This window comes from Trachypithecus francoisi, unplaced genomic scaffold (assembly GCF_009764315.1).
Source record: "Trachypithecus francoisi isolate TF-2019V2 unplaced genomic scaffold, Tfra_2.0 Lachesis_group3, whole genome shotgun sequence".
NCBI classification, from domain to species: domain Eukaryota; kingdom Metazoa; phylum Chordata; class Mammalia; order Primates; family Cercopithecidae; genus Trachypithecus; species Trachypithecus francoisi.
In genome coordinates, this window is record NW_022681468.1 from 127,054,639 (window position 1) to 127,066,780 (window position 12,142).

The following is a 12,142-nucleotide window of genomic DNA, read 5'->3' on the forward strand; positions in this document are numbered from 1 at the left end:
TTTTATCCCACTTTCACACTAAAGATGTACTGATTTGGAAAGGATCCAATTTCTCAACTGCCTGTCAAATAAATATTAAATAAAGGAAAGACACATAGAGAGAAGACAAAGGGAAGGGGAAAATAAAATGGTATAAGTGGCTTTTGTTTAAACTCAGATTAATGGGGATGAGTGATTTAGCCAAACTTCCAACAAAACATATATCACAAATGTCTTTTTTTAAAGGTTTGAGATAAAATGTATAAAGTCCCTGTAAAAAAAAAAAAAAAAACTTGAAATATAAGACCTGCCCTGGGTTTCAATGGCAGTGGAAAGCGTTCGGGCATGGGAAATAGGGTTTAGGACACATATCGCCAATATTGTTAGGGCAGCTTCACTTGCACTTTCTTGGGACAAGATGATACACGAGAACGTGATCCATAAACTGCAGAGCATAATCCTCATGTATGGGAGGGTCAAGTTGCTGGGCACAATGACAGTGATGACTCAGCGGTGGGCATGGTCATCGTCATCACAAGTCTCACAGAGGAAGCAGGTAGTGTCTGATCTAAGAAGACATTTCATTTGAAGCATATGCACTAACAGGCTTGTGTACCACTTGGAGCCTCTGTCTCTCTTTTTTTTTTTTTTTTTTTTGAGGCGGAGTCTTGCTCTGTCGCCTGGACTGGAGTGCAGTGGCCGGATCTCAGCTCACTGCAAGCTCCGCCTCCCGGGTTTACGCCATTCTCCTGCCTCAACCTCCTGAGGAGCTGGGACTACAGGCGCCCGCCACCTCGCCCGGCTAGTTTTTGTATTTTTTTTTTTTTTTTAGTAGAGACGGGGTTTCACCGTGTTAGCCAGGATGGTCTCGATCTCCTGACCTCGTGATCCACCCGTCTCGGCCTCCCAAAGTGCTGGGATTACAGGCTTGAGCCACTGCGCCCGGCCGGAGCCTCTGTCTCTTTAGCCAAAAAGTGAAAAACATGCAAACACACTTTAAGAAGCCAGTAAATAACCCATGACCTACCTTGCCCAGTTTGTGCCTCAGGTACCCGTTCCCGAATGACTCGACACGCATCATACACAGCTGTAGATGGTTCAAACTGCATGGTCTTCACCACATTGCAGTGGCGGACACAAATCTTTAAGGACAGGGCCACCATTTTCCTAGATGATGCGGACAGTCTCACTTAGAATGTCTGGAAAACACAAAGAGACAAACCCGGATGTTCACGTTAATAGTTTGTCTTGGGGAAAAAAAACAAAAAAAGTGCTGGACTTTAAGATCAATTTTAAACAGGGAAAGAGAATAAAACAGCAAATACAGAGAACACTTTAGGTCCAAAACACATTTTAAAAATCAATTTTGAAAAATTTAAAGGAGGACAACTACAAAATATCAGCTAACAGTTATCACTACAGGGTGACAAGTAGAACCCCTGAGGAGGAGGGAGCTCCAGATGTTCACCACACCTCCCTCTGAGTAGTTGCCCTCCTTGGGGTTTCCGAGAGAAGGTCCTGGGAGTAGAATTTCCAGAGTTAATGTCCTCAAGGCAAGAGGTAGAGAGCCTTGGGCACCTACGACTGAGTTCTAAAGACAGCCTCAGTTCCCTGGGTCCTCTCAGCACCTGGGGACAGAGAAGAATCAGGGAAGTCCTCTCAGGTACTCCTCTTGGCACAAGAGCTCCACCACCCACCTACCAAAAGACTTGGCTTCTGGGTCCAGCTCCATCACTAAGAGCCTGTGTCAATCTGAGGAAGTCACTTTGGCCACTCTGCCTCAATTTCTTCACAAATAAAGTGGCTATAATATTGGCCCTGAACAGTGCATAAAATAGAATCCCAAGGAAACATCAATGTGAGGCCAAAAAGGCCAATCTTAAACCCAAAGGGTACCAAGAAGCTTTACGTGATTGGGGTCTCAAAGTGAATAAATGCAACTCAATTCTGATTTTGTTTAGACTAACTATGGAGATATTGTGTTTCTTGTCCAGCTCAATAGCTTTGGAAAATACACAGGGGGCTGGGTGCAGTGGCTCACGCCTGTAATCCAGACACTTTGGGAGGCTGAGGGGGGCGGATCACTTGAACTCAGGAGTTCAAGACAGCCTGTCCAACACGGTGAAACCCTGTCTCTATTAAAAACATAAAAATTAGCCTGGAGTGGTGGCATACACCTGTATTCCCAGCTCCTCGGGAGGCTGAGACAGGAGAATTGCTTGAACCCGGGAGAGCTGAGATCATGCCACTGCATTCCAGTCTGGGCAACAGAGTGAGACTCTGTCTCAGAAAAAAAAAAAAAAAGAAGGAAAGGAAAGGGAAAAGAAAAAGAAAGGGGAAGGGAAAGGGAAATGAAAGGGAAAGGAAAGGAAAGGAAAGGAAAAGGAAAAGGAAAGACACAGGTTTAGGCTAAGTTTGAATTCGTTCATAAAAGCCTTTTTTTAAAAACGTAAGTTCAATGACTTAGTGCTTTTTCTTTGAGTTGGTGGCTCATGGTGTATGTCCAGTATCTGCTCTATTTCATGGCCAAAAACTGACCTGTCCCCTACTCACTTAACCCAAGCCGGTCTCTATCAAATATACTCCTTGGGCACAAGACAGACAGAAAGAAACCTGTATCACAAATGCTTTTTCCTTTGTGCCTGAAGAACCAACTCAGACATAACCAGCTGAGTGTCATCCCAGCAAGCAAAACAAGGCCCTTTATAGTTAGTAGCTAATAGAATCTTAGAGCAGCCCGGATAACATCAATCCACAGGTATTTCAAGCTCACTCTCTTTCTTGTGTTTCATTAGAGAACCTGGAGGTAGTAAACCTGGACTCCAGCTTCTTCCCACGGAAGAAGGGAGGTGCCAGGAGGCAATGAGATGGCCACAAGGCAGAGGGGACGGCAGGCTGCCCAGGCCCAGGCAGTGCTGCAGATGCCTCCAGAGTCTCAGCTTCTCAGCATGCTTGATTGCTGGCGTCCTAACAACAGGTGGCTGGGTCACTTGGATACAGGAGATGTTTCTCAACAGATGCTCTGGTGAACGCGGGCATGGTTTACACGGTCTCACAAAGCAACCTTTCAGGCCGTCCAACTGCAATGTCATTCTGACCCCTGCTTTCATTCTGAATGAATTTTGCCATGAAAATTGTAAAAATATTCCTTAGTTGAGAAATGTCAGGATATACTTCTCAATAAACAACAGCAGTGTTCACTGGGAATCTGCCTAAAACTGAATTAATTAACTAAAGCCTAGGCAGTGGCTGGATTGCTGACACAGCAGAGGGGTTCAAAATATCTGGCAATTCCCACCTGCAATATTGAGGATTTTTAAAGCCATATGTAAAAGTTCCGCGCCCCCCCCCCCCCTTATAGGCCAAGTTAACCCAGCAACTCCCCGATTGGGGGAAATAAAATTTAAACTCTAGAGATAAATGGACTGATTTACTGTGATGCACATCATTCCATGGCTAGCCTGTCCCCTGGGGCTGGCGACAATTGCTAAAATCTATGACTGGTGGTAATAGTCAGTGAGGAAAGCCACAAAGCTCTATGCTGTCATGGATGCTGTTTATGGGATACAACAGAGAGGATGGGATGGTTAATATCATCTGTTCCCTGGGAAAAGGAAATGTTTTAAGTGTTGCTGTGTGAAGTCTGCCCTCCCCAGGCTAAAAACTGAGCTTTCTGAAAGGCAAATGAATGGTCCCCCTAACCATGCAGAGAGAGATTCCATCGAAGCCAAGAGGGAGCCGTGACATGGACCCTAGACCCAAATGTAACAGCAGGACCTAATACTGGAGCTCAGAAGGAAGCAGGAGAAACACAGAGGAGCAAGGCAAAAGCGGCAAAAGGGGCAGCAGAATCGAAAGAGGGAGCCCTGCAGGGCATGGCAAGGCACCTGGGGCTGCAGGGTCCACAAGGTGCACAAGAGAGAGGCTCAGAGAGCTGGGAAGCAGACAGGAAGGAAAGAAGCAGAAACACGAGGGCATGAAGGAAAACCTATGTCCAAAACAATTGGAAAAAGAAAGGCTGCTGGGGGCAAAGAAAGGCTGCTGGGGGCAAAGATGAGTTTCTTTGAGAGGTATTCAATCGAGAGGTAGAGTTGAACGCAAAGATGGAGAGAGAACTGGGTGGGAGGGGCTAGAAAGACCACCTAGGGAGTGAGGGAGAGCAAGGTGAAACCTAATGACTCAGCCCTGGAAACAACATTCTGAATTGGCAGAGAAGACACTGGCAAAGGAGGCACAGGGGTAGGTGAGGGAAGAGAACAGACAGAGGGTGGAACCCAGGAGAAAGCACATCAAACAGAAGGGAGAGGGCAGCTGTGCTCATTGCTGGTCACAGGTCAGGTAAGATGCAACTGAGACACTGCAACTGAATTTGGCAAATTGGAGGGCTTTAGGGGGATGGGGGTCGGGGGGTGGTGCGGGGGAGAGCCTGGAGTAGCAGGTTCAGGAAAGAGATGGAAGACGGGGTGGCCCAGCAGGTATGGACTTGTCTCCTGAGCAGGTATGCTAGGAGGGGGCAGAGGAACAGGCAGTAGCTCAGATTTATGCTTTTAAGACTTTGTAATCCAAAAGTGCACATCACATGGTTGCTGTAAACTCCATAGGGAAATTATCTACATAGACGTCATTTCCACCTTATTATGGTCCTAGAGACAGTCCCAGGACAGCTAAGTGCCCTTCCTCACCATACATAATCTCTATTCTGCATCAGGTGCACATGGCTGCCCCGGGTCTATTGCAGAGAAGGTGAGTGGCTAAGTCTGGGTTCACAGAAAGGACCCTGGGTGCGGAGTCTGAGGTGCAGGCTCAATTCCAGGCCTCCTGATGCCTTTGACCTCGGGACCTGTCACTTCCCCTCTGCTGCCTTCAGAGAGCAGGAGGTAACCTGCTGCCACAGAAGGAGCTTCCTGATACTCAATGCTTGGCCAACTATTCCCGCTGGATCCTCAGTCTCCTCATCCTTACATCTCAAGAGGGGGCAGGGCATGGAATGGAGGGTAGTTCAGGGTAGGTGTTCAACAGACAAGAAATACTACATTCACTATAAGACTTGTGGCCTCAACTTTTTTTTTTATCACCCAAAAACAACTATTGCAAAAAAGCATCACAGGAACCCAATATACCAAAAAAAAAGAAAAGAAAAGAAAAAAAATCCTGGAAACCAAACTAGTCATTCTTACAGAACACCACACATGGGTGTAAGACTAAAAGCTCCCAGTGTCGCCTTCTCACTTCTCACTCCCTGTTTTATTAAGATTTAGTTTTTCGAAGCTCGAGATAAGGCCAACAACTGACTTCCCAGGAATGTCTCTAAAAGGCCAATATTTTGTAATCTACAACATTATATTTAAAGACAAGGTATTTTAATTATTCTCATGCAAGATGGTCACTGACATAGGGAAACCTAGATGAGCTCTGAAATCAAAGTATATGGGATTTATTCAGCATCCCACAAGAACCACAGCAATGAGCTGTTTCTAGCACCACTCACAACAAAATGAGACACTGGCAAAATGGACACTTGCTGGAATCAAGTACCATGACTTACCCTATAGCAAAAAGAAAGTAGGATTAAGGCCGGGCGTGGAGGCTCACGCCTGTAATCCCAGCACTTTGGGAGGCCAAGTCGGGCAGATCACCTGAGGTCAGGAGTTCGAGACCAGCCTGGCCAACATCGAGAAACCCCGTCTCTACAAAAAATACAAAAATTAGCTGGGCATGGTGGTGGGCACCTGTAATTCCAGCTACTCAGGAGGCTGAGGCAGGAGAATCACTTGAATCCAGGAGGAGAAGGTTGCAATGAGCAGAGATCGCACCACTGCACCCCAGCCTGGGTGACAGAGTGAGGCTCTGTCTCAAAAAAACAGAAAACAAACAAAAACAACAACAAAAAGAAAGTAGGATTAGAACATATAGCAACCTAGAAATGTAGACTAAAGATGACTGTGTATTTTCCACACTTGTGAGAAATTTAACTGTACATCCACTAAAGCCCTGCGAAAATGAGGCAGCTCAGACCACACACCTCAATAAAGATTTACGCTCCTTGTCCACTGTGATGTTTTCAGGGCAGCACAGCCTGTAACTGGTTCTGGCCTCTACTTTTCTGAACCTGAACGCCTCTCTGGGCTTTTCATCGTGCAGACTCTGAGGCTAGGACAGCTGATCAGGTATCCTTTTCTAGTTTGGCTGCATGAAAGTTCAGAGCCAAATCTGTACAATTTCTTGCAGAGTTGTTATACTTTAATCCCTTTTCCTATTTTATCTTATTGTTTGTTTTTCCTTTCCCCTAATTTGAATGACTACTATCTTATTGGATCTTAAGTTTTGTTTTTTGGTTTTTTTTGTTGTTGTTGTTCAAAGACTGGATATAAATTCATAAAACCTGCATTGTGTTTCTGTTCATAATCTTGTCTCACTCTGACCATTTCTGCCTTCATTGCATGTCTGAAGGTTGCATGACCCAACACAAAACCCTTCTGTGGTTTCCTCTGTGGAAATGGAGCTGATGAAACCAGTGGTGAAACCCAGACACTGTCCTTTTAAAATACACTTTTCAGTCCCAGGGAGCTGTAAACAGCCCAGGATGATGGCAGCAGTGCAGGCTGCTCAGGATCACCCTGGTTCACCCAGGGACAAACAAGTTCAGCTCCAGCAGAGGCCTCCTTCTCTTCAAAATAAATGCCTGTCATTGGTCAAGATGAACAGCTTCCCCTTGGGTCTCTGCCTATAAGGGAGGACCATGAGGTGCCCCGACCCCACCTGCCTTACCAGCTGCGTGACCTGAGCTTGTCACTTAACTGACATCTGCCTCAGTCTCCTACAAAATGGGAGATAGTAACAGATCTACCTATAAGACTGCTAGAGAATTAAATGAGTCAAAGGCACAGAGAAAAGGCTAGGTAAGGGCTTATTGTTACTATTGTTATTATTATTATTTTGAGATGGAGTTTTGCTCATTGCCCAGGCTAGAACGCAGTGGCGCAGTCTCGGGTCACTGCAACCTCTGCCTCCTGAGTTCAAGCGATTCTCCTGCCTCAGCCTCCCAAGTAGCTGGGACTACAGGCGGATGCCACCATGCCCAGTTAATTTTGTATTTTTAGTAGAGTCAGAGTTTCTCCACCTTGGCCAGGCTGGTCTCAAACTCCCAACGTCAGGTGATCCATCTGCCGTGGCCTCCCAAAGTGCTGGGATTACAGGTGTGAGCCACCATACCCGGCCTGGGCTTGTTATTATTAATAACATTAGTCATGGGAGCTGCAGAAACAATGGAAGCAGCATACTTGAGTCGGCCACTATCTGAACTACAAACATCATTTTATTGTTTATTTGTATCTGTTATGTACTAGATAACCTAACAGGCATTAGGGGGCAAAGACAGGTACAATTCCTGTCTACATGGAGCTCACCTTCTAGTTAGCCCTTTATTCACTTAAATAAATAGAGTTCCTGTGGGCCAGGCGCAGTGGCTCATGCCTGTAATCCAAGTACTTTGGGAGGCCGAGGTGGGCAGATTATCTGAGATCAGGAGTTTGAGACCAGCCTGGCCAACATGGTGAAATCCCATCTCTACTAAAAATATAAAAATTAGCCGAGCTAGTCGGCATATGCCTGTAGTCCCAGCTACCCAGGAGGCTGAGGCAGGAGAACCACTGGAACTCGAGAGGCAGAGGCTACAGTGAGCCAAGACTGCACCACTGCACTCCAGCTTGGGTGACAGAAAGAGATTCCGACTCAAAAAAAAAAAAAAAAAAACTTAAAAATAAATAAATATAGCTCCTGTGTTTATTTTTATGGCAGTCATCCAACATGCTTTTCCTAGACACAGAACTTTCTGGGGATGAGCTGTGAGGCTGTGTGTGTGTGTCACGCAGCTAACTCCTATAGCTCCTGGGCTGTTTCTCTTAGAGGTCACTTAGGTTCCCCCAACCAAAGAGTTCAAGAGGGAAAAAGTCCTCACCCTGTGGGGTAAGGCTGGCATTACTATCAGCTTCCACCCTGGGGCTTGTTCATGAGCTCTGCCTAGGGGCAACTTAGGGGAGACACAATGGGGGCTCTGCACACTCCTGCGTAAAGCAGGGGTTTGTGCCCACCTGGCAAGACCAGAGGGCCAGGCCACCATACCTCAATGGGGCCTTGGAGGTCTATAAGAGTAAGAGCTGACCACCCTCCCCCTCTTCTGCCTCCAGCCACTGGCTCTCCACCGTGACCTCTTGGGAAGGCCTCTGTGCCCAATTTTGGATGGCTGTACTTGCTTCAATTCATCTGTGGCTACACCTCAATCTCCTGGGAATGATTCAGTTCTCTCAAAGAAACATCAAGGAAAGAGCTTCCCCTTCTCCACTCCCTACCTCTCTTCTACAAGGGAGGAAGAGAAGTAGCTTCTCTGTAGGTAAGAACCCACCGTGTACTGGGTCACAGCCACCCAGAAGGGCTGCAAATGCCAAAGCCAGGGTCTTGCCCTCCATCTCGCTCTGCAGGACAGTCTGGGCTCAGGTACCCTGGGACTTGCCTTGAACATTTGGACTCCAGGCACTGAGCAGGTCAGGCATAGACAGGTGCCTATCTGTCCCCATCTAGGAAGGTAAGTCAAGTCATGCCTTCACTGGGAGCCAGGTATCTTTAATTTAAGGAGGGACCAGGAGGCAAGGAAGCAGGGCACCGCATTTGATCTCATCATCAGTCCAGCTTTACCAAGGAGCCACATCTTCTGAAAGTTACCAAGGCCCTCCCTATTAATTTTATCAACCCACTGGGCCCTGGATATCTCTTCCCAGCTGGTAGGAACCCAGAGGGCAGAGCCTGAGTGGAAAGGCTCCCCTTGCCTCAGTGTCTACATTTGAGAGAACTCCATGCTATAGTAAGCTCAGGGAAAGCAGCAATGAACACAGCTCATGTGAGTTTTCCATGTGGCTAACAGCCACTTAGAATAGGACCAGGACAGCTAAGCTCCTGTCTGTAGCCAGAGTGGGGAGACCAGAAAACTAGAGAGAACATCTATGTAAGAATCCCTGAGTTCTCCCTTATGGAGGCAAGAGAGGCCAGGACTACTGTTTGAACACTTCAACTAGAAATAACCATTGTTAAAAGGTCAAGTGGTAAATGAACAGAGGAGAAATCATTAACCACCCACACAACTGTGAACTTAGCAGCAGTCCATGCAGGTCAATAAAAATTCCAGCCAAGTTGTCGGCTCCCAGGGCTGCTTTGCAAACCCCATGTATCCCTAGGTAAACTGCAGGGCCACCACAGTTCCCAATATAGCAGCAATAAGAAATAGATAGATATAGATCTAGATACAGATCTAGATATAGATCTAGATCTATAACCTAGTGTCAGGAATACGTTTGCCATTAGAAGTCCATCTCCCCTGCTGGCCTCAGAGGGCAGTAACTGCATCAATGGAGTCATCTTTATATTTCAAGGCCTATCACAGTGTCCACCATACAGTAGGTGCTCAATAAATATCTGTGGACTTAATACATACTCCATGGAAAGATTTAACCGGATTTTCCCCTAAATTAGTCATTAGGAATTACCCACAGTAATACCACAACTAAAGGATGAACAGAGGGCCAACATCCAGCAGACCAAGCTATGTCTCAACAACAGCCCACTCTAGGAAGCACAGATGCTGAACTTCAAGGCTGACAAGATGAAGCTCTCCATCTGGGCAAATGAACAACTCAAAAAAAGAACCAATGTCACATCAGTCAGAAATAACTGGAAGCTCCATGAGGGCAAGGACCATGTGTACTGCTCACAATGAAGTGCCTGACACAGAGAAGGGTTCAATACATATTTCTTTAATGCATGAATGGGGTGGGCAGAAGTCAGTATTTCTACCCTCCACTAAAAACCAAAGAGAGTGCCCACAATATGGAATACAAGAATGATGAGAAAACACCTTTGATACTGTTTCCCATTTTCAGGTGAAGAAACTAAAACCTTGAAGTCAAGAGACCTTTCCAAAGTTCACACTGCCAGAAAGCACAACCAGACCTTCTCACACTGCCACAATGAACAGAGAGTGTATGCACACGGTTGATTAGAGCCCTCCCAGAATCCCTCCAACTTACCCTCCCACTGCCACGCAGTTCTTGGCACTGGCACCTGGAATTCCATCATTAAGTATACTGTTGGTCATAAAGATTTGTCCCCAGTTAAACTTCGCAATAAAAATGGATGTGTGCATTTGCTGCCTATCACTGTCATAGAAATGGTAAGTTTCAGAACCCTCCAGGCAACTTAGCTGAGCTCTGCCCTTTATTAAAGATGATGCCTAATTAAGAGGAAATTCTGCTGAGGAAGGGGTAGTGTGCTACAGAACACACTAGAACTCTGGCACAGTGGAGAAAGGGCAGTGAGCAGGGGAGTACGAAAAAAGGACCGGCTGAAAGACAGGGAAGCCGACGCCTATGTTCTCACAGCTTTATGATTTTGCCTAGAGCTGATCTTTAATGCACACATAGCATTTTGAAATGTATGGAAAATCAGGTTCACGCTGCCTAGCCCAAATATTAAGGCCCCCACCCACCACCCAGCCTCATCTAACCTGCTTCCTATCTCCTATGCACATTATAAGAATCCTCCATACTAATGAAATAGATGATTTTTCAATCTCTGCAAAATTGCTTCATTTCAGCCTGTGTGTCTGAAATGTTACCACCCTCAACTGCAGGTCCTCGGTTACCCCTCAATCCAGCATCCAGTTTTGCTTCTATAAACTAGTCTTTAAACCCTGTCCCAACAAGCAAGGATCTGTCTGCTCCCCTCAACTCTCGGAGCACTCAGCTGCGATCCTGCTCCAACACTAGCCCTCCTGGCCTGAGTCACCAGTGAAACAAACAGGAAATGCTATCACCTGATGACCACTCAGCACTGAAGCGCTCCATGGTACATCCATGTATGTCTTGTCCCTGCATATGATCAATATGCTAGAAAGTTAAAAAGATTTTGATTTTTTTTTGCACCCCCCTTTCATAGATAAAAATAGAGGTTCTGGGAAGATACGTGAATTCCTGGCCTGTGTGTGGAAGATACTGTCGTTTTTTGTCGAACCATAAGAAGGCTGTGTCAGCCCTCCAGCAATCTCACTATTCCCCTGTGGTTGCAAAGACAGCTGAATAAATCATTCATACATTTCAGTCCTCTTGGAGTCAACCTTTCAGTCCTGCTATTTTCCTCCTCTTGTTACAAGCTTCAGAAAGAAGGTGGCTCTAAACTGAACTCTGACTTTGAATTCTTTTGTACATTAACTTATTCAAACGATTGAAAGTAGATTGTTTACAAAAATGGATACAATAGAAATGTGAAAGGTCAGGTCCAAGAAAAAAATAGAAGAAAAATAAAAGTGAAGGTCAAGACCAGGTGAACTATGAATTATTTACCATTTTTCTAGATAACAGGGAATAACTCATCCCATTACTTGTTTTCGTTGACCCTTGGTGGTGAGCCTATACAATCTCAGGAAGGCATATTCCGTAGGCTCCTGCTGAGGCTGAGCAACTCGAGCTTTGTCATTAAGGCACACACCACTGTGATGGATACAGATACACTTGACTTTTACTGGGGGTCAGGGGGAAAGCTTGGTTCTACAGCGTTCGGGGAGGGCATTCAGAGTTTTCTTCCAGACTGACCCTGGAAGAATGAGTGACAAAAACTATATGCAAGTTCCTTCTCAACTGACTCTTCATGCTGGGCTTAATTTGATGTGAGAAAGTGTGGCCCCCATTGAGGAACATCTGCTAAAAGCAGCATGGATCTGGGTTGCCGAGTGACCATGCAAACCTACATTATCATGCTTGCTTTCACCCCAAAAATGGAAGAATCTTGCACTTCCTAGCTCCATTTCCTTCCCCTGCAAGGACCAGTGAGGAAAAGGCTGAAACCCCACACCACACATTAGTCAAAAAGGCAACAGCACATTTTTGGACTTGGGCGAAATTTTCTTCAATTTTGAAGAAAAAAGGAAAGAAATTAAAAACCTATTCTTGCCACTTATCTATGTTAACCTATTAACCATAAATTGGAAGGACCTAAAAATCTGGCATATATTTGGAGAACTGAAACAAACCAAGAAACCTGACTAAACTTTCCATTCGTATAGACTCAAAGTCCATCCGCATATCACCGCATTACCAATCCATGAGTCACAGAACAAACT

At 45.7% G+C, this 12,142-nt stretch overlaps 1 protein-coding gene across 4 annotated transcripts in view; it reads right to left on the reverse strand.

Annotated features, from left to right (window-relative positions):
- TLN2 (talin 2) overlaps positions 1–12,142 on the reverse strand; it is a 455,709-nt gene that overhangs the window by 191,836 nt on the left and 251,731 nt on the right. For 2 of the 4 annotated variants that reach the window (XM_033189877.1, XM_033189876.1), the window contains exon 1: positions 1,007–1,142. In XM_033189877.1, the coding sequence (XP_033045768.1) occupies positions 1,007–1,142 (136 nt within the window). Of the gene's footprint in view, positions 1–1,006; positions 1,179–12,142 lie in introns of those variants that run through there. The other 2 variants (XM_033189874.1, XM_033189875.1) reach the window with 1 other exon arrangement.